The 27,087-nt window shown below is 47.4% G+C and overlaps 1 protein-coding gene across 1 annotated transcript in view; it reads right to left on the bottom strand.

Annotated features, from left to right (window-relative positions):
* Positions 1-975: 975 nt before the first annotated feature.
* nhsl1a (NHS-like 1a) overlaps positions 976-27,087 on the bottom strand; it is a 73,049-nt gene continuing 46,937 nt past the window's right edge. The window contains exons 4-10 of the mRNA XM_080720147.1: positions 14,212-14,506; positions 13,809-13,940; positions 11,400-11,680; positions 7,179-10,838; positions 6,551-6,815; positions 4,992-5,079; positions 976-1,690 (exon numbers count right to left, since the gene is read on the bottom strand). Coding sequence (XP_080576273.1) covers positions 988-1,690; positions 4,992-5,079; positions 6,551-6,815; positions 7,179-10,838; positions 11,400-11,680; positions 13,809-13,940; positions 14,212-14,506 — 5,424 coding nt within the window. The 3' untranslated portion in view covers positions 976-987. The remainder of the gene's footprint in view (positions 1,691-4,991; positions 5,080-6,550; positions 6,816-7,178; positions 10,839-11,399; positions 11,681-13,808; positions 13,941-14,211; positions 14,507-27,087) is intronic.

The following is a 27,087-nucleotide window of genomic DNA, read 5'->3' as shown; positions in this document are numbered from 1 at the left end:
CTGCGAGTAAACGTCTTTTAAAACAGGCTCCCAGAGTTGAAGTATGTTCTTTATTGCAGAGAGCCTCGCATGTTGTTGGACATATTAGGGATGGGACGATATGAAAATGTCATAGCACGATTATTGTGACCATAGAAATTGCGATAGTCCAAATATCCCCAACATCCATTATCCTGGGTTTGGAACATTTGCCAAAAAATAGCAGATCCACAAGCTCTCAACGTGTCGTTGTGAGCTTGTAGATCGGCAATTTTTTGGCAAAGAGATTTGGTAGAGTGAAAAAAAGACTGTATCAAGTATGTATATTATAAGTACGTTTTACTAATGGAGGGTTTAAATGGTACCGGATAATATGCAGCTCGGGAAATAAAAGGTGAATTGATCCCAGTGCATGACGGAGGACGATTTCAGGATAAATTAAATCTCTGTTTTTTATCACAATAAACGATAATATCGCTTATCGTCCCATCCCTAGGACATAATATGCTCATCTGTGGATGAAACGTTTTGATGGACATATGTCCACCTGTCAAACTCTTTGATGGACACATGTTCATCTGGGATCAAACTCTTTGATGGACATCTGTAATCTTTGATGGACACACAGCCTTACAGTGGTTGAGAGCCTGGTCTGTGGACCCCTCACAGCTCTGTGGTTCTCACATCTTCATGTGAGGGACCCCTAAATTCAGAAATGACTTGGTGCCATGCAGGGGCCTCCCATGAGGAGGTTAGTGTTAAGTTTTTTAGTTTTTCTTCTCAACATTAGTTTTCAGAATGTCATCAGATATTTGCCAAACAGCTGATCTACAGGCTTGTAGATCAGCTGTTTTCGAAACGCCTTGAGTATAAAAGGGACATAGTGTTTTTAAACTGTTCCTCATTTTAGCTTTAGGGACCCCCTGGAACTCCCTCAAGGACCCCCGGGGGTCCCTCTTTTGAGAACCGCTGGCCCCTAGCTGATCTGGGGGGGTGGGGAAGGGGACGTCAGGCCAAGACAGCCGCCGGCGACTCGAGGAAAACCTCGTCAAAGTCCTCCTCCTCCTCCTCTACCTCTCCCTCCTCTTCCTCCTCGCTGTCCCGTTCCAAGATGGCCGCCATGGGGGCCCCGCCGCCCCGCAGGCGGCAGCGCCAGGCGTAGCGGCGCCGGCCGGCCGTGGAGCAGGGCGGAGTCAGGGAGCGAGTGGGCGGGGCGTAGGGAGGGGGAGGGGTGTAGGAGAGGGGGGAGGGGAAGGGGAGCGCAGGGAGGGAGCAGGAGGAGAAGGATAGCGAGGACGAGAGGAGGACCAGGTGGTGATGGGCGGTGGGCCGGGTGGAACGCTCGCCATCGGTTTCGGCTCCCCGCCATGATTGGTCTGCGTCGGGGCGAGTCTCAGCACGGAGGAGGAGGTCAAGGCGGGGTCCGGGAGGGTCCGGCGGCGCCCTCTGCAGGGTGGGCGCGGAGCTGCGCAGGAGCTCCACGGCGGAGATGCGGCCGTTGGGCTCCACGCAGCGAGAGCCTTTCCTCAGCAGCAGAGCCTTGAAGCTCTCACTGCTCTGAGAGCGCTGGGCTCTAGGACCCAGGGGAGAAGGGCAGGACGAGGACAGGGGCGGGGGGGTGGAGCACGAGGATGAGGAAGAGGAGGATGAAGATGAAGAGCCACGTCTGACGTCCTCTGGATCCTTCCTGCCCAGCATCTTCCTCTTTGACCTGGGAGAACAATGCACAGACACACGTCAAGAGGAGCTACAGTACACCCTAGGGGTACGCAGGGGTACTACAGGGTAAGACGTGCTACAGACACACATCAGACTGGGTTAAAGTACAGGGGTGGCAGGGGTGGGGAACTTTGATGATGGAGAGGGTCACTATATTTCCACACTCACTCCAGAGGGCCGCTATATTTCCACACTCACTCCAGAGGGCCGCTATATTTCCACACTCACTCCAGAGGGTCACTATATTTCCACACTCACTCCAGAGGGCCGCTATATTTCCACACTCACTCCAGAGGGCCGCTATATTTCCACACTCACTCCAGAGGGACGCTATAATTCCACACTCACTCCAGAGGACCACTAAATTTCCACACTCACTCCAGAGGACCACTATATTTCCACACTCACTCCAGAGGACCACTATATTTCCACACTCACTCCAGAGGACCACTATATTTCCACACTCACTCCAGAGGGTCGCTATATTTCCACACTCACTCCAGAGGGTCGCTATATTTCCACACTCACTCCAGAGGGCCACTATATTTCCACACTCACTCCAGAGGGCCACTATATTTCCACACTCACTCCAGAGGACCACTATATTTCCACACTCACTCCAGAGGGCCGCTATATTTCCACACTCACTCCAGAGGGTCGCTATATTTCCACACTCACTCCAGAGGGCCACTATATTTCCACACTCACTCCAGAGGGCCACTATATTTCCACACTCACTCCAGAGGGCCACTATATTTCCACACTCACTCCAGAGGGTCGCTATATTTCCACACTCACTCCAGAGGGTCGATATATTTCCACACTCACTCCAGAGGGCCACTATATTTCCACACTCACTCCAGAGGGCCACTATATTTCCACACTCACTCCAGAGGGCCACTATATTTCCACACTCACTCCAGAGGGCCACTATATTTCCACACTCACTCCAGAGGACCACTATATTTCCACACTCACTCCAGAGGGTCGCTATATTTCCACACTCACTCCAGAGGGTCGCTATATTTCCACACTCACTCCAGAGGGCCACTATATTTCCACACTCACTCCAGAGGGTCGCTATATTTCCACACTCACTGCAGAGGGCCACTATATTTCCACACTCACTCCAGAGGGCCACTATATTTCCACACTCACTCCAGAGGGCCACTATATTTCCACACTCACTCCAGAGGACCACTATATTTCCACTCTCACTCCAAAGGGCTACTATATTTCCACTCTCACTCCAAAGGGCTACTATATTTCCACTCTCACTCCAAAGGGCCACTATATTTCCACTCTCACTCCAGAGGACCACTATATTTCCACACTCACTCCAAAGGGCCACTATATTTCCACTCTCACTCCAAAGGGCCACTATATTTCCACTCTCACTCCAAAGGGCCACTATATTTCCACATTCACTCCAGAGGGCCACTATATTTCCACTCTCACTCCAAAGGGCCACTATATTTCCACATTCACTCCAGAGGACCACTATATTTCCACTCTCACTCCAAAGGGCCACTATATTTCCACATTCACTCCAAAGGGCCACTATATTTCCACTCTCACTCCAAAGGGCCACTATATTTCCACATTCACTCCAGAGGGCCACTATATTTCTACACCCATTCAAGAGGGCCGCTATATTTCCACATTCACTCCAGAGGGCCACTATATTTCCACACTCACTCCAGAGGGCCACTATATTTCCACACTCACTCCAGAGGGCCACTATATTTCCACATTCACTCCAGAGGGCCACTATATTTCCACTCTCACTCCAAAGGGCCACTATATTTCCACATTCACTCCAGAGGACTACTATATTTCCACACTCACTCCAGAGGGCCGCTATATTTCCACACTCACTCCAGAGGACCACTATATTTCCACACTCATTCCAGAGGACCACCATTCCACACTCACTCCAGAGTAGAGGTCTTCACGGGTCCAATTTGAACTACCCGAACCCAAAAGGACCCGGGGGAAATGGACCCGGACCCATATGTCCCCGTCTATCATTTGGAATTTGAGAACCGTTACCCGATCAGCCCCGAGACGTGATGGATCCGATCCGAACGGCCCCGCCTGTTATTAGAAAAATTGGATCCGAAACCCGAGCAGAACGGGAGATCCGAGACCCGAACCTGTCGCCCCGAAATGAAAGAATGCCAACGTTATTATATTAAGAGTTGTATCAGACATATTTCTTACCTAACGTCGCCACGGTGCTGCTGTTGCTGTCAGCGGCGCTGTGCCTCTCGCCAAAAGATGATCTTTTCCCAGACCAGTAAGTCAATGCGGACAGTTTGTAAATACAAATAAATCCATGTTTTTATTCCTTCTTCTTTGCCTAGCCAATGCTAATGCTATCGTTTTCTGTCGCATGTGTTGTTCATTATATCTTTCTGCTTTGAGTGTCCATTTTGCTCTGCAGAGCATGACAACACGCAATGACAACTCCATTGTAAACCGTTAACCAAAACGTTACGTTAATATCTTTGATAATAATAACAATCCAACAGTCAGTGTTGTTGTGACTGAGTGAGTTATACTTCTCAGTTCTCACAACCAATGCAACAGATTACATGCTGCATCTTTAGTGCCATCGTGTGGCGTTATCTATTTGGTGCAGTTGTTGCGTTCGCTTTCACTTCAATCTCGGCCTGTCTCGGCTCCACTCGGGTAACAGGAGATACCCGGGGAACCGGGGCAGACGGCCCGGCCCCGGCCCGCCCCGCGGTAAAAGCTCGAAAACGGCCCCGTTACCCGGCTCGGGGTGGTTCGGATCGCGGGTAATTTCGGATCTCGGGCAGGTCCGAAGACCTCTACTCCAGAGGACCACTATATTTCCACACTCACTCCAGAGGGCCGCTATATTTCCACACTGACTTGTTGGGTGACGTGTGTGGATTCAGGAATCAGGGAAAGGGGGACTGAAGCAGTGTTTGAGAACCACTGTACTCTAGACAACAAAGCACAGACACAGAACTACACTCTTCTATCCAGGGAACTACAAGGTCCAGACCACCTCCTGTAACACTCAGCAGCCAATCACAGCTTTTTACCTGACGGTCAAGCCCCGCCCATCTGAGGCCTTTTCAAGCCGTGCCTTCCCACACTGCACTGCTCCAGGTGCGAGGAGGGTGATGAAATGAAACACTTTTAAACTTCACAGGTAATATTGTGTGTGTGTGTGTGTGTGTGTGTGTGTGTGTGTGTGTGTGTGTGCGTGTGCGTGTGCGTGTGCGTGTGCGTGCGCGTGCACGTGCGTGTTTGTGTACCTGTGTATGACAGCAAACAGGTCCTCTGTAGTTCTGGGTTGACTGGAGGCCAACATGTCCTCTGCAGATACACTACCAAACACCTCCGCTAGAGGGCGACAGAGACAGAGAAAGAGCGACAAAGAAAGATTATGACATTTTTCCTTCATAACTTTACACTATAACATATTTATATTTGTCTGTGTTTGATAACTATGTAAGGTAACTAAGTACATTAATTGGAATAATGTACCTTAATTTGACTTGATTATTTCCATTTCTTTTAATTTATAATTTCACTCCACTGTCAGAGACAAATATTGTTCTGTTTGACTCCACTACAGAGTTGTATTTGCTGGTTAATTAGCAGATTTATATTATTAATACGAGACACATTAAGCTGTAAATGATTATGTATTAATATAGGTTAAGATATCCAGCAGCACATAAAGTCATTCATCATTAAAGCGTTGAAAACATGCACTATTTACAATACAATGATAGGATTATGAAATGGACCGTTCTAAATAATGAGTATGTTTTGGTAGTTTATGTTGATGCAAATTTATTTGTACTCAAGTCAAGTTTGGAAGGCAGGAGGTTCTCAAAGCAGGGTCCGGGGACCCCCAGTGGTCATTGAGAGGGTTCCAGGAGGGGAGAACATTTTTTTATATTTTGGCTATTCTAAAATAGATGATCTACAGTGAGCATGTAGATCGGCTATTTTTGCATATTTTCTCTGGTCTGGGGGTCCCTGTCACCAGATCCTTTCAATGAAGGTCCGTGGTCTAATGCAGTGGTTCTCAACCTGGGGGTCCCCAAATTATTTTGGGGGGTCCCCAGATGATTAACTTAATGTGCAACATTGTTTTCTCACTCAACAGTAAATAAACCAACATAAAGTTAATATAGATCAGGCTATGTGCACATTTCTAAAGTGACAATTTAAGGACTTTTTAATAGTTCATGAAAAGGTATATGCCGATCTACATGCTCACAACGCCTCACGTTACGAGGCGTTGTGAGCATGTAGATCTGCTATGTTCACAATAGAACCGCGTTATATAAAATGTAATGCCTCAACTCTTAGTGCTTGTCAGGTTGAGAACCACTGGTTAATATGCAACAATGTGGTGGTCGGTGAAAAAGCTCCAGTGATGTAAAGTAACTAAGTACATTTACTTAAATACTGTACTTAAGTACACTTTTGAGCCATGTGTACTTTACTTGAGTAATTCCAATTTCCAATCCTTTTACTTCTACTACATGATCTACATTTATTTGAAAACTTTAGCTACTAGTTACTTTGCAAATATAAATTATAATATTATAAAACATACATAGACCACTTTAGCCCTATTTTATACCTTGGCTATTTTCAAACATTTTGTACTTTTACTTTTACTACTTTACTTGTAAATTTTTATGCCAATACTTTCGTACTTTTACTCAAGTAAATGTTGAATTCTGGACTTCTACTTGTAACAGAGTATTTCTAGAATGCAGTATTGATACTTTTACTTAAGTAGAAAATGTGTGGTGCAAAGCTCTGGTTTACAGAAACACTGCAGATGTTTTACCTTCACCCACTGTATGGTGCTCTCTCCTCTCTGACTCCTCCTCCTCTTCCTCTCGGATCAGGAGGTCGGGTAGAGACAGCGCCCCCCGCAGGCTGTCAATGGACAGCAGGCTGCTCAGAGACTGCCTGCTCCGACCAATGGCATCGCAGGAGGCGTCCGTGTCGCTGCTCTCCTCCTCCTCCTGCTGCCGCTCCAGCTCCGCCCTCCTCGCCACCATCACCTGCTCCTCCACCCGCTTCCTCTCCTGCATCCTCATCTCCTCCGCCTAGGGGTGGGCGATATTGTGATAATTGTCGTTGAGACGATACAATGTCTCCACGATATGCCTTTTCAGAGATATCGTATTATATCGTGATACAATTGAGGGAGCCTTGTAAAAAAATCCTGTTTAATCGTTAATACAGAAATTCATTGCAGAATTCAATTAAACCTGCATTTTGGTCTAAATCATCAGTTTAAAATGTCAAGGTCTCCACTTAACTCTAACAGTATACAAATGAAACCAAATGGACCCGTAAGTATACTGTCAGAGTTACATACTTGTAAAGTTCAATTTAGACCTCCCAAAAGGAACCCAGAGGGTCTAGTTTTTGTCAAGTAACTTATCGTGATATCTCTTTTTCCATACCTCTGCCCTTCTCTCCTCCATCTTATTTTCCTCCATCTGCCTTTCTTCCATTGTCCTGTTATACGTCCTTCTCACTTGCATCGTCTTTTCCTCCGTCTTCCTTTCCTCCTTCCTCGTCTCCTCCACCCTCATCTCCTCCATCTTCCTCTCTTCCACCTCCCTCTCGTCGTCGCTCCTCCTCTTCACCTCCTCCTTCTCCTCTTCCGTGGACGAGCACGAAGACGAGGAGGACGACGAGGATGAGGAGGACGAGGAGTAAGAGGACGAGGAGGAGGAGCAAAGTGCCGTGGGTGGAGGCATCATGGCCAGCTTCCTCTCCACCTTCCTCTTCTTCTTCTTCTTCTTGTTCTTCCTCCCTCTGTTCTTCTGTCCCTCTGACACCGTCGTCGTCATTATCTGCGTCTCCTTCTCCTTCTCCACCTCCTCTACGTCCCGTCGTCCCTCCTCCTCCTCCTGATCTTCCTCCTCCTCCTCCTCCTCAGCCAGGGAGGACCTCATGAAGCTCCTGTGAACTCCCCTCACCTCCCCGGTCCATCCGGCCACCCTGGGAACCTGCTCCCCGTTCTCCTCCTCTGCTGCCCCTGTCGGGGTCCTCGGCGTGGGGATGGAAGGATTAGGAGCGTCCGTCCCCCTGGTCCCGGGCTCCGGGTCTCCGCTGGGAACGACAACGGCAACGTCCGTCTGGGGTTTGGTTCTTTTGGGCGACGGGATCAGCAGCAGGTCGGGTCTCTTGTGAGGGACCGGAGGCTTCTGCCTCCGCGGGGAGGTGACCGGCGTGTGCGCGGGAGGAGACGGAGAGGCAGAGGCGTGCGGCGGCGGTGAGGAGGGGCGTGCGGGAGAAGACGAATCGCTTGTTGAGTGCGTCGGCGAGGCCCAAGTGTTTGCCGTCTGTTTTTTAGAAGGAGAGGTCTCTGTTGTTGAGGGTGAGGTTTGTGTTGTGTGCGTGGGAGAGCTTGAAGAAGCTGAGGCGTGTGCTGTAGACGTCGGAGAAGCTAACGTGTGCGCCGGAGACACCGAGATGTCTTGTTGAAGGTGTGTAGAAGGCGTGGTGCTTTCTGTAGACGTCGGAGAAGGAATAGTCTTTGTTGGAGAAGGCGCTCGCTCATGGTCGGGAGTAACGGACCGATCTGATCGTCTGCTAGGCCTGCTGTCGCTGGTCGCCGACGGCACACCTTCGTCCTCGGGAACGCCTCTGGGAGTTCCTCTGGTCTTCTTGCGTGGGTATTTTCTGGCCCCAGGGGACCTCAGGAGCCCCAGTGCCTCAAGATCGGGTTTCTTGGGGAGGACGGGTCTCTCCAGGGAGCGCGCCTTGGCAGGAGACCCCCGCGGCTTAGAGGTAGTGTCGCTGTTGGGCGGCGTGGCTCTCTCCAGGGAGCGCGCCTTTGCAGGAGAACACAGCGGCTTAGAAGCGGGTGTGCAACGGGTAAGGGCAGGGTCGTCGACTGGCCTCGGAGGGGCGTCACTTCCTATTGCGTCTTGCACGTCCTTAGAACTTTCTCTGCACGTCTCTTCTTTGTCCTCTGTCCCCGCGACGTCGGGGACAGACGTGTCTCTGTCTGAGAACGTAAAGTACTGAGCCTGTCTTTGCCAAATGTCCTCTGCGTTTCCTAGTTTCTCGGCTAGCTCTATTAGCATAGCCTTGGGCGTCGGCGTCAGTGGTTCTTGTGCATTTGTGTTGATGTAGTTAGCATCGGCTTCAGCCTGTGTCACAGTGGAGAGTTTTACTTGTGGTCTATCAGGACTAGCGGGTAGGCTGTTGGTTAGCATAGCACTCTCAGGGCTAGCTGGTAAACAGCTGGTTAGCATTGCATACACCTCTTCATGTGGGCTGTCGTGTTTCTCACGCTCAGTGTCTTGAGGAGGGTTATCACAGGTCAGACTTGGTTCAGAGCTTTGCTGCATAGTTTGGCTACCGTCGGCGCTAATACTATCACTCCCGGGGCTCTGAGCATCAGCTTCCTCAGACGTATTATGAGAGCGATTTCTCGTTAATGCTCGTCCGGTGTCCGGAGCGGGACTTGCGCTCACGGCTAACTTAGCATCAGTGCCGGCTGGTTGCTGGGCGTTAGCATCATCCGACGCCGCGGTGCCGTTTAGCATGGCGCTAGCGAGCAGGCCCTGCTGTTTCTTGACGGAGCGAAGCCTGATCCCGTGCAGCGCCTCGGCCGTGACCAGGGGACGAGACGGGCTCCCTGGGCTGTAGGCCAGGCGAGCAGGAGAAGGTGGGGTAGCGCCCACTCTGGCGGGGAGTGGGGGAGGGGATTGGGGGAGGGAGCTGCCAGAGGGGAGGGGAGGAGGAGGAGGTGGCGGAGGAGGAGCAAGGGGAGGAGCCGCATAGCTGAGCGACAGCCCCGGGAGGTCCGAGGGCGGGGTCAGAGGGGAGTGTTTGACGGCGTGGGAGTAAGGAGGCGGGGGCGGACGAGGGGACCCTGGGAGGGGAGGGGGAGGGGGAGGAGAGGCGATAGACAATTTGGGGAGGGGGGGAGGCGCGGGGAGGGGAGGGGGGAAGGAGCAACGGCGGCTCCTCCCCGGCAGAGGGGGAGGCGGCGGGGGGGGTGGGTGGTGCCTGGCGGCGGAGGAGGAGGCCTCGGAGGAGGAGGCGCAGGAGGAGAGCGAGGAGGTGGAGGAGAAGGAGGAGGACAGGGAGGACTTCCTCTCCGGCACGGGGGGCTTCTTGGGCCTCCCCTCTTCCTCCTCCCCGGCCCCCCTGGTGGGCGTAGAGGAGGAGGAGGAGGGGGGGCAGGGGGCCACCAGGGGGGAGGAGGGGGTGAGGGGGGAGGACAGCGGGGTGTTGGACTGGCTGGAGTAGCCGCTGGAGGGGGAGGCCAGGCGCTGCAGCCCGCGGCCCGGCGACGAGGCCCTGTCGCTGGGCTGGAGCACCAGGCTGAGCCCCTCTGAGGCCTCCTGGAGGGCCGTGCAGGAAGGGGGCGCGGGTGGAGGAGGAGGTGGAGGTGGGAGTGCCTGGGGGCTCAGGGGCTCGAAGGTGGTGACCGTGCCGCGGTTGACCACCCCGCCGGGGACGTGCCTCCGCGGCACCCAGGGGTCACCGAAGGGGGCGACGATGGCGGTGGGGGGAGGCGGCGTCTGGAGGGGTGGAGGCCCCGGCCCTGGGCCTCCACCCCTCCTCAGGGAGTCACAGCGCCGCGGCGGCGCCGGGGCGCGCTTGGCCTTGCGGAACAGGATGCTCCGGGGCGTGCCGCTGCGCGCCTGAGAGGGAGTGTACCGCCCCGGGTGCGAACCCTCCTCGGAACACAGCGAGCTGCAGTCCGTGCGGGAGGAAGGGGACGAGAGGAGCTGGAGGACGAGGGGGGGGTCGCGGCTCCAGTCCTCCCCGGGAGCGTAGCTCGTCTCCTGGGCGAGGAGGCCGCCGCGGTCGGCGCCTCCCTGCGGGGACAGAGGGGGTCGATGGTCCCAGATCTCCCCGGGTACGCTGGAGGGCGTCTGATCCTCCAGCACCTCCAGGTAGCTGATGTCAGAGCCGTCGCTGGGGTAGGACCACTCCGCCTGCTGCCCGGGGGGGAGGGGGGAGGAGGGGGCCGGGGGGTCCCACAGGGGGGAGGAGGAGCGGGAGGGGGGTGACTGGGGGTCAAAGGGCAGCAGGGGCAGCAGGTCGCTGGGGAAACCCTGCAGGTCCTGCAGGCGGGCGGGAGAGTCTGCAGCCTGGAGAGAGAGAGAGAGAGAGAGAGAGAGAGAGAGAGAGAGAGAGAGAGAGAGAGAGAGAGAGAGAGAGAGAGAGAGAGAGAGAGAGAGAGTGTGCAATGAGACAGTGGCTTTTTCCTTTGTTGATTCATAACTGTAATACAGTACTTTGTCATTGGTGGACTGGACATCTGGCATACCGTGCATATGGGGGCCCAAATCTTTTTTGCCCCCATTTAGGATAGTTACAGTAATTTTTGGTTGTGTGAAAAACGTGCGAGTTAATCCCATAGAGTGTGTATATATATAGCCTATATATCATGGATCATCTGGATGATCCAATTTTCTTATGTCGACGAACATCTTACGTCACGACCGTCACAAACGTCACGAACGTCACGAACGTCAAGAACGTCACAAACGTCCATTGAACCCCATGGCAGACCCCAGTGGCACGCTCCTTTGCTCGTGCTTTCATTTTTCGCCCCACCTGCAGTTCCAGCTTTGGCCAGATGGGCTTCAATATTTACAAGCCCTTCTGGGGGCTTGGTGAATACACGATATCAGTCAGGCTACACTAACCAGAGTGTATGATGAGGTTTCACTGAGCCTCCTGTAGGGGGTGCTGTCGTCCTCCTGCTCCCCTTCCTCCTCGGCGGGGGAGGGGGTGCGGATGCTGGGGTTGGGGGAGAGGGTGGGGCTGAGGGAGGCCATGAGGCTGGAGATGCCGTCTCCTCTCTGGGCTCGGATGCGCCTCCTCCTCGGACCTCCTGCTCTCTGCTGCCCCTCCTGGTGGGAGGGAGTCACTGCGGCGTACTGGCCCTCTGCCTCCTCTGACCGCTGCACCGCATCACACTTAGAGGCTGCACACGCGCGCACACACACACACACACACACACACACACACACACACACACACACACACACACACACACACACACACACACACAGTGGAGGAAAAGTTTACTTATGTAACAGAGTTAGAAATATCCATATATTCATTTCTACAAAATTGATGTGCTTGCCTTTAAATGTATTGTACTTGGTGTATACTGTAGTTCTAAAGCCACCTGGTGGAAGAACAGCGCAGCTGCGTGCAATGTCCCTTTCTGCGCACCGTAGTTCACCTGAGCAGAGGAAGTGAATTCCATGCTGGAGGTAAGGTGCATGAGAACTCTGTTCCATGCTGGAGGTAAGGTGCATGAGAACTCTGTTCCAAACAATACACCTTTTCAGACTCCACCAAAACCCTTAGCACTACTGGAGAATCAATGTCCATACATGAAGCTAGTTAGCGTTTGTTTTTTTTTAGGTTTTTTAGAAACCTTTTTTATTATTTTATTTTTTTCTTTACAGATTATATTGTTTTTCTAGATAGATATTCATTTGCATTTGTTATATTACTGTTGATGTACTGACATTTGTTTATTATTGTGATATTTTTATCTGCTTATTGTAAATCGCTTTGGATTAAAAGCGTCTGCTAAATGCCTAAACTGTAAACTGTAATATATATATTTTATATTGATTCTTTTCACTCTTTGTTACACAGATTTGTGTTTTGTATGCTGCTGCTGCTGTGCTGTGGATGGCCAGTGTGTGTTTCATATTGTTATAACAGGTAGGCTTTGTTGGAAGTGAGATTGACAAGTTGTTGTTTACATGCCATTATCTTTCATTAGTATTTTGTACTCCATTTTGTGTAGCCCTTTGTGTAATTTTATAATGTTAGGGTTAGGGGTCTATCTATGGAAAAAGGATAATGTTAATCAATTACTCACTATACATACCATCACGTACACGTTTGTACTCTTGCCTCAGCAGTGGAAGTGAATTCCATGCTGGAGATGTGTGTACTGTTTGATGCTGCTGCGCTGTGGGTGACCAGTGTATGTGTCATATATTGTTATACCAGATCCAAAGTAAAGACAGCCTGGGTGAGAGCAAGTCCTGTGTGGCCGTGTCACTACACCATAGACACCTTCATCAAATACAGACAAGCAGACCCCCATTACACTTAGCGGTACACTCAATCTTGCCGTGTGTCTCTCTTATGGCCCGAGGTGTTTGGTGCCGAATGGCAACTCGGACGGCCGACGACCCATCTAGGTTCCATTCGAACACACTCAGAGTTGCAGACCTCGCATCAGCTTTGCTCATTGGCCAATCCAAACTGTCAGCATCACGGATTGGGCGAGCTTCATGTCACGCTCGTGCTGCTAAACCACTTTATTACCCGGCCTGTTTCAATGCTTGATTCTGATTGGTCGAGCGCTGAAATCAGAGGTCTGTTATTTCTGGATAGCAGACCGCTCAGCTCAATAACAGACCGATGGCTAATCAAAGACTCAGAACACCTGCTGCAGTCAAGCTGCACTGCGTGAATCTTGTGCTGTATCCAACATGTCAGCCACGAAAACAAACACACAGCGACATTTACAACTAAACGTTGCTCTGAAGAATGTTTTTAAAAATATTTTAAGCGAGAAATAGACGACGTAGTGTCAGAAAATGGACCTTATCTAATCAGCACTTCCTTGTTTTCCAAGGCGACCGTGTCACGCTGGGAGGACGCCCAGCGCAACACTTGTGGAACACTTCCAGCCGTCTGTAAACAAGGAAATACTTTGTTTTGTTTTTAGTTTTTAGTCAAATTATTAATTCGATTTAGTAGCCGGGTAATAAGCGGGATAATGAATGGCTCCTTGGTGAATGACGACAGATAACTTCCCTTCGGACTGATAACTCCCCTCGGCTAGCGCCTCGGGGAGTTATCAGTCCGTCGGTCAGTTATCTGTCGTCATTCACCGCGGAGCCATTCATTATCCCTTACATAAATCCCTGATTGGCTAACCCGACCCGTCCGCTTAAGTGATTGGCCCAAAGTATCCTCGTCATCAGGAACCTCATTATAGCTTAATAACAGTGATGTCATACCCAGCTCTGTGGTGATGTCATCAGGTATTCATTATAATAACAGTGATGTCATACCCAGCTCTCTGGTGATGTCATCAGGTATCCCGGTGATGGTTAGGCGTCGGCTGGGCCTGCGCGGTCGTCGTGGCAACGTCTCCGTGTATGACATCACCCGGCGGAAACTAGCCTGGCGCTGGAAACTCTCACCTGGAAACACACGTGTGCGCGCACGCGCACACACACACACACACAATAGTCAATAAATAGGCCTTCCAGTGGTATGTCCGTCCACTGTCATAATAGCAATGGATGGATTTACAAGCCCACAAGAACAACTACAGATAGCGCTTTAACACCAAGCGCGGCAGTGGCTCCGAGTATAATCATAATACCTGATCATCATGTTGGGGCAGGGGGGGATCATGGCAATTTGGCAACCCATCTTTAAATGAATAATTTAAGGTGTTAAATGTGTTACCTGTCACATTGATAGCGACTATGTCGGCAGGAACAGACTGCGCTTGTTGCCTCATCTTCTCCTCTGGAGTGGGCAGACGTGGGCGGGGCGCGAAAGCCATCTCCCCGGCCCCCGGCGACGCCCACGAGGCCCCGTCCTCGGGCTCCATGGCGACGTCGTCATCACCGCAGCCGGACGCGACGTCGTCGTCACCGCAGCCGTACGAGACGATGTCGCAGGGGTTTATGAGCGGGGTCAGAGGCCGCGAGGCGGCCGCGAAGAAAAGCCTCTCGTCTTCATCCGAGCAAACCGAGGACTGAGAGAGAGGGGGGGAGAGAGAGAGAGAGAGAGAGAGAGGGAGAGATAGATAGAGAGAGGGAGAGAGAGAGATATTATTAATATGAAATTATTGAAGCAATGAAAAAAGTATGAAAAACAGCTTTGGCCTAGCCCTATAGAGATATAGTTCAGTCCTGATACTGGGAGGTTGGGGTTCACTCCCCCTGTCATCATACCAAGGACTGTGAAGTGTGAACATGGGACTCAGCATCTAGGGCTGGATTGGGGGAAAGTACCTTTTACAGGTGTCCTGTCCAGGGAGTGTACTGTCAAGCTGCCTCACACTACAGGACAATTATACTTTGACTAAGTACTGCCGCCACTAACTACATTGGATTAATTTGTCCTGAAAAGTAAGAGTTTTGGACATATATGGTTTCCAGCAATGGTGTGACTGTGTGACACTATCTACTGTCTATTGCACTCACAGCTAACTATGTGTGAACTCTGCCTATACCAGTGACATCATGGTTCCACAGCCAATCGGTGTGTGGGTTTAGGTTCAGGTGAATCAAGGGTGTGTGAAGCAGGAGAGGCAATGTGAAGCCAATACGGTCTCTATCCATGGGTTTCAAATGTAGTCCTCCATGGCCATGTTAAGGACCAACGGTGTGCTATTATTGTATCCGTATAGGAGTTGCAAGGGAAAGGAGCGCTTGTTTTTGGTGATGACGACGGAGGCACGCCGTCTCAGGCGACCTTGATCCACGCGAACACTGGCAAGCGAGTGGCAGCGGGCGAGTCGCTGTGTCAAGCGTTGCAAAGGTCGCATGAGCCGACTCAGTGCTGTTAGAAGTTGTAAACCAGGCCAGAAGAGTAAATCTTCGTTCCCCCGACTTTCGGCACCTCGACCTGGTCCAAGTGAACACAGCGGAGCCTCCGGGTCAGCCAATCACAATCCGCAGCAAACCACGGATTTCCTACGGACACCATTATCGCCAACAGTTCTGACAGTAATATGGGGCGGGTCACCCTACTCTGATTGGTTGTGGGTCTAACCAATAAAGTCTGTTTGAATCTTTTTGTAACTGCCCCTTGGAAAAGAAACTGACGCTGAGAAGAACAAGACTAATACCCATACAGTGATATTGTCTGGCTAAGCGAGGCTATGACGTTTGATGGAATGCATTGAAGTGGAGGACAGACAGAGACTGTGTTCAATAATTAAGTTACATCAAATGTAAGCGTCTTCCTGGAAACCTGACCGAGCTGCCAGAGATATATACCAGTGGTGGAAAAAGTACTCAGATGTTTTACTTAAGTAAAAGTTCAATATTTCATTATAGAAATACAAGAAAAGTCCTGAATTCAAAATGTACTTGAGTAAAAGTATTGGCCTCTAAATGTACTTAAAGTACAGAAAGTAAAAAGTATTTATTATGAAGAATGTATAATTTCAAACTTTCAAATGTTTAAAAATCACTTGAAAATAGCAGATCTCATAGCTCACAATGCGTCTCATTGCCGAAATGTATATAGTGGTTAATGTATGTTTTGTGATAATAAATCTACAAATAACTATTAATTAAAGTAAAAGTAAAAATACTATATTTTCCTTTGAGATGTCGCGAAGTAGAAGTATGTACATTTACTCAAGTACAGTACTTGAGTAAATGCACTTAGTTACGTTCCACCACTGGTGAATACTGTCTAGTCACAGACACTGAGTCTTCAGATGTCTCATTATAATTACATCATGTTCACATGAAAACATGAAGCCAGTAGACAATGTGTGATGTGTGTCTACTTTTATGTTCCTGAACCAATTATCTGTCATCCTTCAGTCTATTCATGAGAGCTGAGTCTCACTCACTTCAATGCATTCCACTGATCTTCCAGCTCCAGGTCGCCCCCTAGTGGCCTATGCCATGTGCTATGGTGGACTGTAGTCCACTAGTAGTTCTATAACTTTTCAGGTCATGACCCAAAAGAGAAATCTGACTTTTGCCTGGGAGTCCAGGACCCAGAAGTAGTGAAAAAAGCAGATCTACAAGCTCCCAACGCATCGTTTCACGCCATGCAGTGAGTAGGGCTGTCATAACTATGACATTTTACATGACGATTAATTGTCACTCAAATAATTGGGATTAACGATTTAATTGTGTTTCTGTTGTTGACAATTACATTTCTCTTTGGCTTGTAGGCTTTGAAGTTGCACTTTGCAGATATGACACATAACCTAAATACACAAAGAAATGACTGACATAATTGACAACTTTATACTTAAAAAATAACATTGATAAATGTTATTTTATCAATGTTTATCAAGCCGATCTACAACATCAGCTTGTAGATCGGCTATTTCCACTGTTTTTGAAAATGTTTGAAAATATATGAACATTTTTCAACATGTAAACGATTATGACGATTATGCAAAATATTTGCGATTACCTCAAATAATTTGCTATAAGACGATTATGTAATAATTGAGACAGCCCCAGTAGTGAGCTTGTATATCGGCTATTTTCACTACATTTTAAATATTTGTTTTATAATTCATGGAATTTCTTAGATTTTTCTTGTATTTATTAATGAAATATATATTTTTTCATATAATGACGATTAACAACAAAATATTGGAAACAACAAATTAAGGGATCAACAAAAATGGCTCCCGAGCCAGTCTGTTTGGGAAACAGTGGTGTCTGGCCTCTCCTTCTTTACCTCTCCTTGAGATGAACCAGGAAGTGTTTTGCAGTAAACACACTGACTACATTCTCATGTCCCACACATTGAAAACATACTGAAGCTAATTTACATGATGTCTGCTGCTCTGTGACGCTCTTACTGATCACACAAGAGACCGAGCTGCTTATGAGGTGATTATGTTTTTAAGTACACACCATATGCTTGTGTTATTGTTGTTTTGTGTGGAAAACAATATGCTCTATGCACATCAGCCATCTTGGCAGAACGGGTCCGTTCAGATACCTGGCCCGCAAGGCGGCGTAAAGCCCCTGCCTATTGCAGCATTAATCCTTTACCTTTGAACTTTCACATTTGAGCAACTAATGTGTCAACAAAGTGATGTACTTCCAGCGTTTAGGTCATGTGGATGACATCAGGGATCTTCATATATGGGCATAAAGGGGATTCTGGGGAATACCCATATATGGACTTTTACATAGGTGATTTCACCTGTCGTATCACCTGTGGTGTCACAGTGATGTGTCAAGGGAACCAACCCATAGACTGTAAAAATGCACACACAGAGACAAGCTGTGACATTTCTCATGGTAAACTGCGACCTTTGGTCGCAATAAGTCTATGGGAATTCAGAATGGGGGGAAAAACAGGAACCAGCTCTATTGTACCAATGATTCTGATTAAAGGAGTAGTTCACCCCCAAAATGACTTTTTTTCTATTGATTACTCACGCCATGGAGACTTGAGTTCAATAATAGTTATAGTATTTTGTCACATTTCTAAGACAATAATTTGATTACAATAAATGTATATGTGGATCCCAGGAAGACTAATGTGCCTTAGGGCACAGCTAATGGGCATCCTAACAGAAATAACCAACTCTTTCATCCACTTGAAACCGCAGCATCTGATCCCATTCAGGGGGGAACATTCTGCAAAGAAAAAAAAAATAGCCCCATCTACAAGCTACATTTTGAACTTGTAGATCGGCTGTGTGTGACGAAGAGACTCGGCGTAAGACGGGAAAGAAAACAGTCATAGTAGCTCGCCGTTGTAACTCAAGTGTGTTTCACTAATCCTAGGGTCTAAGTGTTTAATCATATAAACTGTGATTTGATCAAGTGGACGTTTCAGCTGCGCTGCGGCCCAGGGTTGTCGCTGAGGTCACTGGAGTAGGCTAGCAGTGTTTGATGTCTGGGTCACTCCACAAGGGTCCTAATGCCCTCTAGTTACTGGTCTAATCCACTTAAACTATTAGCTAGTTTCAGGGAGGAAGGGAACTAGGGATCTATGTCGGCCGGTCGGCAGTTAATCCCACTGCTATACCTTTCTCCTCCTCCAGGGTGGATAGTGGCAGCACACAGAAAAACAAGACTGAGAGAGGCTGTCAAACAGCCTCTGAGAGGAGAAGAAGAAGAAGAAGAAGAGGGATGATAAACAGAGAGGACAGGTGAGAGGAGGAGAGAAAAGAGAAGAAGAGAGGTGAGTTATATAATGTAGGAAAACATTAAAAATAAAATGTCGGCCTTCGTTCCATTTTGGGGGCTGGGCAGTCAACAAGGTAAATCGTCACTGTCGGGCAAAAACCTTGTATCTCCAAGTTTCAAATTTGTACATTTTTTCGCAAAGCAAAGCCATGCTTCATCATACAAGGCCGTCGCACAAAAGTAGTGAAAACAGCAGATCTACGAGCACACAACGCCTCGCCGTGCGAGGCGTTGTGTGCTTGTAGATCGGCTGTTTTCACTAGTTTAAATAATTTTTAAAATGATAAATACAAAACAAACGGTTTTGGACATATAAGGTTTCCACACGACAACGACGAAATTTAACTCATGCAATTGGCCCACTGGCTTGTCACTTGTCATGATCTGAAATGGCAAATCTTTGAGTAGCAGCAGCGCTATGGAGAGAGATCTCTCTCTATAGCGCGCAATGAGGGCCTCTCCAACTCTTTCCCGGGCTGAATCAGGGGCCCAGCACGTCCCTGGAATCAAACATGACATTAGTAAGAGAGAGAGAGAGGTGTGATGTTTGAGTGTAACATGGGCCGTTTATAGTGAGCAGTGTTGTATTGATCCGGTAACGTGTGTAGACAAGGTCCCGGTGGTATCTCTTTGGAGCAGTGTCTCACACATGCATCGATGTGAAACAACCTTTAAGTTCACACCTCCTCACCGTTTACATATGGTCACTGTCGGGCAGAAAACTTGTATCTCCAAGTTTCAAATGTGTATGTTTTTTCTCATAAAGTAAGGCCCTGCTTCATCATACAAAACTGTCGCACAAAACTAGTGAAAATAGACAATCTACAAGCACACAACGCCTCGCATCGCGAGGCGTTGTGTGCTTGTAGATCGTCTATTTTCACTAGTTTAAATCATTTTAAAAATGATAAATACAAAACGAACGGTTTCCACCCGACAACGGCGATATGCTGTATCGTGTCGTGACAGCAGGGTGATTTAACACAGGAACAAGCCTGAATGCAATGCATATCAACAGACCATTGTTTGACCTGTTAACTCCTGTAATGTATTGTAGGTACTCGACGTGTCTGTGACTTCATTAAAATTGCATCCCCCCCAAACATTGAATCACCAATACAACACTGGTAGTGAGACAACATTATCAGAGATGTGAGTGATGATGAAAGTGAAGTGACGCGCCGTGAGTTAGCTTTTACATGTGCAACTTTCTTTTTTTTAAAGCCACAGTATAATATATGAATGACGCGGTTAAAATGACATTTTACCTTTACATGGTGGGCGGCCATGGTTGTTGCACGTCTAAGTCACTAAGAGCATCTGCTCAATGCCTCTAATTGTCATTTTTAATCACAATTACCTGGTGTATATATGTCACGGTTTGTTAGAGAAACAGTACGGTCGAGAAACGGAGCACTCGCCGTGCAGCACGGGGCGGAACAAGCGGTCGCCCACAACAACGTCCTCCAGGCGGAGCCTCTCGATTGTCCACGACATTGCAAGCGGCGCGAAGGCCAGCGGACCTTGGTCCTGCTCTTCGCCCCCGAGCGCCGCAGTTACGAAGGCGTGGTGAATGCAATCGTTATATTTATACCCAGGCCGTAAGGCCTGGGCAAGCCCACGATAAACGCTCATAGTAAGCTAATGGCTAAGCTAATGGCTAAGCTAATGGCTAAACACCGCCCAGCTAGGCTAGTAAATAAAGAAAGAGAGTCGCAAACGAGTGACGTCAGCGCCTGCACTAGTGAATGGCTGTCTATGGGCTGTCGTCGCCATCTGGTGGTGATTAGTGTGTGGTGAACGACAAAACAAGCGCTCTTACTCTTACCGTCCTGAGTTACCTAAACATACTGTAACATATATATATATATATATATATATATATATATATATATATATATATATATATATAAATATATATATAAGTTGGTACCTGATGGTATCTTGCATGGTAAACCAGACCGCACATCACCACCCCCTGGTGTAAAATGAAGTGTGTGATAGAGCCTGGCTGGCACCACCAGGCTACCTGGTATGAGCTTGTATACATTTCTCAGTGATGAAGAACTGAGCAATGTATACAAGCTGTAACCAGGTACCAGCAGTACTAGAGGTCCTGGTAGGAGATAAAACCAGCAATAGGCCTACTAGAGGTCCTGGTAGGAGATAAAACCATCAGTACTAGAGGTCCTGTTAGGAGATAAGACCAGAAGTATTAGAGGTCCTGGTAGGAGATAAAGCCAGCAGTACTAGAGGTCCTGGTAGGAGATAAAACCAGCAGTACTACAGGTCCTGGTAGGATATAAAACCAGCAGTACTAGAGGGCCCAGCACGTCCCTGGAATCAAACATGACATTAGTAAGAGAGAGAGAGAGGTGTGATGTTTGAGTGTAACATGGGCCGTTTATAGTGAGCAGTGTTGTATTGATCCGGTAACGTGTGTAGACAAGGTCCCGGTGGTATCTCTTTGGAGCAGTGTCTCACACATGCATCGATGTGAAACAACCTTTAAGTTCACACCTCCTCACCGTTTACATATGGTCACTGTCGGGCAGAAAACTCGTATCTCCAAGTTTCAAATGTGTATGTTTTTTCTCATAAAGTAAGGCCCTGCTTCATCATACAAAACTGTCGCACAAAACTAGTGAAAATAGACAATCTACAAGCACACAACGCCTCGTATCGCGAGGCGTTGTGTGCTTGTAGATCGTCTATTTTCACTAGTTTAAATCATTTTTAAAATGATAAATACAAAACGAACGGTTTCCACCCGACAACGGCGATATGCTGTATCGTGTCGTGACAGCAGGGTGATTTAACACAGGAACAAGCCTGTATGCAATGCATATCAACAGACCATTGTTTGACCTGTTAACTGCTGTAATGTATTGTAGGTGTTAAGCGATGTGTGCGTGACGTCATTAAAATTGCATCCCCCCCAAACATTGAATCACCAATACAACACTGGTAGTGAGACAACATTATCAGAGATGTGAGTGATGATGAAAGTGAAGTGACGCGCCGTGAGTTAGCTTTTACATGTGCAACTTTCTTTTTTTTAAAGCCACAGTATAATATATGAATGACGCGGTTAAAATGACATTTTACCTTTACATGGTGGGCGGCCATGGTTGTTGCACGTCTAAGTCACTAAGAGCATCTGCTCAATGCCTCTAATTGTCATTTTTAATCACAATTACCTGGTGTATATATGTCACGGTTTGTTAGAGAAACAGTACGGTCGAGAAACGGAGCACTCGCCATGCAGCACGGGGCGGAACAAGCGGTCGCCCACAACAACGTCCTCCAGGCGGAGCCTCTCGATTGTCCACGACATTGCAAGCGGCGCGAAGGCCAGCGGACCTTGGTCCTGCTCTTCGCCCCCGAGCGCCGCAGGCGCGAGTGGCCGCGAAGAGCGGGCCAGGGCCGCGCGCCGCGCGAGTTACGAAGGCGTGGTGAATGCAATCGTTATATTTATACCCAGGCCGTAAGGCCTGGGCAAGCCCACGATAAACGCTCATAGTAAGCTAATGGCTAAGCTAATGGCTAAGCTAATGGCTAAACACCGCCCAGCTAGGCTAGTAAATAAAGAAAGCGAGTCGCAAACGAGTGACGTCAGCGCCTGCACTAGTGAATGGCTGTCTATGGGCTGTCGTCGCCATCTGGTGGTGATTAGTGTGTGGTGAACGACAAAACAAGCGCTCTTACTCTTACCGTCCTGAGTTACCTAAACATACTGTAACATATATATATATATATATATATATATATATATATATAAATATATATATAAGTTGGTACCTGATGGTATCTTGCATGGTAAACCAGACCGCACATCACCACCCCCTGGTGTAAAATGAAGTGTGTGATAGAGCCTGGCTGGCACCACCAGGCTACCTGGTATGAGCTTAGTGATGAAGAACTGAGCAATGTATACAAGCTGTAACCAGGTACCAGCAGTACTAGAGGTCCTGGTAGGAGATAAAACCAGCAATAGGCCTACTAGAGGTCCTGGTAGGAGATAAAACCATCAGTACTAGAGGTCCTGTTAGGAGATAAGACCAGAAGTATTAGAGGTCCTGGTAGGAGATAAAGCCAGCAGTACTAGAGGTCCTGGTAGGAGATAAAACCAGCAGTACTACAGGTCCTGGTAGGATATAAAACCAGCAGTACTAGAGGTCCTGGTAGGACATGAAACCAGCAGTACTAGAGGTCCTGGTAGGACATAAAACCAGCAGTACTAGAGGTCCTGGTAAAATATAAAACCATCAGTACTAGAGGTCCTGGTAGGAGATAAAACCAGCAGTACTAGAGGTCCTGGTAGGACATAAAACCAGCAGTACTAGAGGTCCTGGTAGGAGATAAAACCAGCAGTACTAGAGGTCCTGGTAGGAGATAAAACCAGCAGTACTAGAGGTAAAACCAGCAATACTAGAGGTCCTGGTAGGAGATAAAACCATCAGTACTAGAGGTCCTGGTAGGAGATAAAACCATCAGTACTAGAGGTCCTGGTAGGCGATAAAACCATCAGTATTAGAGGTCCTGGTAGGAGATGAAACCAGCAGTACTAGAGGTCGTGGGAGAGGTTGATGTATGCACGGGCATGTGACCTTGTTAAGTGTCATTAGCCTAATGGGTGTAATTTCTCAACATATGCTCATTAATATTCATGAGCACTGGGTGAGACCTCTGCATTGGACCAGGGAGGAGACATGAGCTAAATATAAACGTGGGCAATTAACCACAAGTATGATCACTATCAAAACTTAGAACCAAGCAATAACCCACTTCATAAGTTTATCTGTTTTTGAGCAGTGCTGCTGGAAGGAGCTAAGCTCCCAACATCTGGCTTTGTCCGGTGCCCAAAATATCTCCGTTCCCCAAGAAATCTCTGGTTCCCAAAGATGTCCGGGCTCTGAAGCGTGGCCTACATCTGGCCTAGATCTGGCCTACATCTTGGCAGAAATGTCTAAAAGAAAATGTCTGGGCCCCAAAGAATGTATGGGCCATGGCCTACATCTGGTTGTATACAGACAGATGTACAGTACATCCAGGGTCACATTGACCAAGCTTTGCGTGACACTTAATGTAACTAACTCATCATACTCATCATAATGCAGAAACGCCTACTGAGTCTACTGAACGCCTACTGAGTGGCAAGAAACTACTTTCTGGCCTTGACAGCCCATACATCCAAATGGAAAAGTCCTATCTGATTGTATTAAACAACGTTAAACGATGCTAAACTCACTTTGCCACTCACTTTGCCACTCGATTGCCATTCACTTTATGCATGCGCATACTCTCTATTGGGGATTTGTGGCTATTGATTTGATTTCATATTGCCCAGTCATAAATACCAGCACTGCTTGTTTTTATTTTCTTCCACAGAACCACATTAAATCTTCTACATGTGGGCCAAGGATAGAGCCCTGGGTAGGAGGTCGTCTAAATGAAGTATTCAGGGTTTAAGGACCTCTCTATATGAAGTATTCAGGGTTTAAGGACCTCTCTATATGAAGTATTCAGGGTTTAAGGACCTCTATATGAAGTATTCAGGGTTTAAGGACCTCTAAATGAAGTATTCAGGGTTTAAGGACCTCTAAATGAAGTATTCAGGGTTTAAGGACCTCTAAATGAAGTATTCAGGGTTTAAGGACCTCTCTATATGAAGTATTCAGGGTTTAAGGACCTCTATATGAAGTATTCAGGGTTTAAGGACCTCTCTATATGAAGTATTCAGGGTTTAAGGACCTCTATATGAAGTATTCAGGGTTTAAGGACCTCTCTATATGAAGTATTCAGGGTTTAAGGACCTCTCTATATGAAGTATTCAGGGTTTAAGGACCTCTAAATGAAGTATTCAGGGTTTAAGGACCTCTAAATGAAGTATTCAGGGTTTAAGGACCTCTAAATGAAGTATTCAGGGTTTAAGGACCTCTCTATATGAAGTATTCAGGGTTTAAGGACCTCTCTAAATGAAGTATTCAGGGTTTAAGGACCTCTATATGAAGTATTCAGGGTTTAAGGACCTCTCTAAATGAAGTATTCAGGGTTTAAGGACCTCTAAATGAAGTATTCAGGGTTTAAGGACCTCTCTATATGAAGTATTCAGGGTTTAAGGACCTCTCTAAATGAAGTATTCAGGTGTAGCGTTAATGACAGTAATATCAATATCAATATTAATAAAAATATTAATATTAATAATAAAAAATACTTTTTCCAAAAATGATGAAAAATATATTTTTTCTTCTCGTTCACTGTTCAAAACGTAGATTCTTTATATTAGCCTAGGCATTTAAGATTCCAGTACCAATCACATTGATTCAAAACACACAGAAAGAACGTCAAGGTCCACACTGTTTCGCTTAAGGTTAAAATGTGATTTATTATAAAAATCATAAAATGTACATTCAGACTAGCATAACTATGTCTGATTCTTCAAGCAAAAGATAGATAAATGGGTTCCTAGGGAAGTAGTAGGCATAGTATTTTAAAACCTGTCAAACTGTACAAAATAGATGGCAGGCTACTGTACATGTTATCCAGTGTTGCATATCGTTTCCCCAAAGACATATAAATCAAAACAATCACCAAAAGAAAAGAAATGAAAGAAATGAAATAATCGAAGATCATTAAACATTCAATATCTAACCCTACTCTATCTTAGTTGCCATTGACACAATGTAAACACTGCCTTACTGTGAGAGGTCCGTTTGCACATGCGCGCAGAGAGGATAAGAGGAGAGGGTTGGTTGCTAGCGTAGCAGCCTAGCATGTGCTGGAAGGTCAGCCATTGCAGCAGGGCGTTGGCTGTGTCATCGCCATGAGGCCTGACCATGCGGCTTGGATGGAGGCAGCCATCTTTGGAGAGCCACAGGAAGTAGCGTGTGCAGAGCAGGATGGAGAGGCACAGGAAGTAGCGTGTGCAGAGCAGGATGGAGAGGCACCCCCCCCTGGCTGGAGGAGGCGCTTGCTCAGGAGCAGGAGATCTTGCTGCTGTTGAGTGGTCTTCACCCACGTCTGTTGTCTTCACCGCTGGAGGGGGAGAGAGCTCGCACGCTCCAAATCTCACTGTCTGGGTATCTGGTTGATGTCGTCGTCGGAGTGGGAGAGATAGCGTGCCTCAATCCCACGGACTGGCAGTCCTGATGATGAGTCCGGCAGGACTCTATGTTGAGAGACCAAGTCGTGGTCACCAGGGCGTGGCAGCCCTTGGTGGCTGAGTAGTCTTTAGCCCTCCTTGTGTGTTGTTGGTTCAGTGATTTTTTTCAAGAGAGAGAGGGAGAAACAGGAAGTCTCCTTATGTAGTGAGTGGGAGGGCTTAGTATGCTAGCCCCGCAGAAGGCGGTTGTAGAGGACAGGCTCATTGTCCATCCCACCTTGAAAAAGATGAAAATACTATACTTTCTGATAAAATGTTGGGGAACATCATTTTCCTACATGTGACCAGATAATTGTAAACATTGGACTTGTGCAAACGTATAGATATGAAACCTGACCACTTTATATCATACAGAGGGCATATGGGTTAAAAAGTCGAATAACCACAGAAAAACATATTGTACACATTAAATTCAATATATATAGTTGCTGTACATCATATTGGAATACAACCATGTAGTTTTATGTTATAAAATGTCATTGCATCAAGCATTTATCCTCACATTCCATCGTTTCATTGTCTTCCACATCTTGTCTATGTGGTTAATACTGTGTGCACATGAAGAGAAGAGACCCTGGCAGGATGTCCCTTATCTGATCGGCAGGGTAATAAAACACTATACTGGCACTTTGGAATGTGGTGTTGGGTGACACCATGGAATAGAGAGTCAATATCTTTTTGGGGGGAAGAAGGGTACATTCAACCGGTCCTAACACAAAGGGTCCATTTGGTTGAATATGAGTTATGAATACAATTCATAACTTTTCGTGTCCATAACCGGCTCATACGCTACAGATCCCCCCTTTTGTCATTAAAGTCTGACGAAACGGAAGGTTGAAGTCACAACCTTTGGATGACAAAACAAAGATGAGAGCAGTAGGACACGGATGGCAGTAGTATTTACACATGTCAGATGGCAACTTTAAATGATCTTCACTAACTGATCTAGCAACACTGGGTACAACTGGAAAAGATAGTTCTACATCATGGATTAACAATTCATGAAATGAAAACCATAAATCATAGAACATAAAGTAAAACCCCTGAACATGGATAACAGTAATAACACCTAGTTCAAATAAGGAGGCTTTTGTATCACCCAGTGAAGACAGGAAAGACAGGAAAAACAAAAACAAGAAAAACAATCAAACCAAAATCATAAACAAGCCTACTCGATGCCTGTGGAAAAAGTGTGTACATTCAACAGGTTTCTCCGGAGAGAGATAGTTATCAGGCATTACATAGTGTATGATTTTCTCA

This window comes from Nannobrachium achirus (genome assembly GCF_963921795.1).
Source record: "Nannobrachium achirus genome assembly, chromosome: 24".
NCBI lineage: Eukaryota > Metazoa > Chordata > Actinopteri > Myctophiformes > Myctophidae > Nannobrachium > Nannobrachium achirus.
This window is presented reverse-complemented; position numbering and strand designations above follow the sequence as displayed.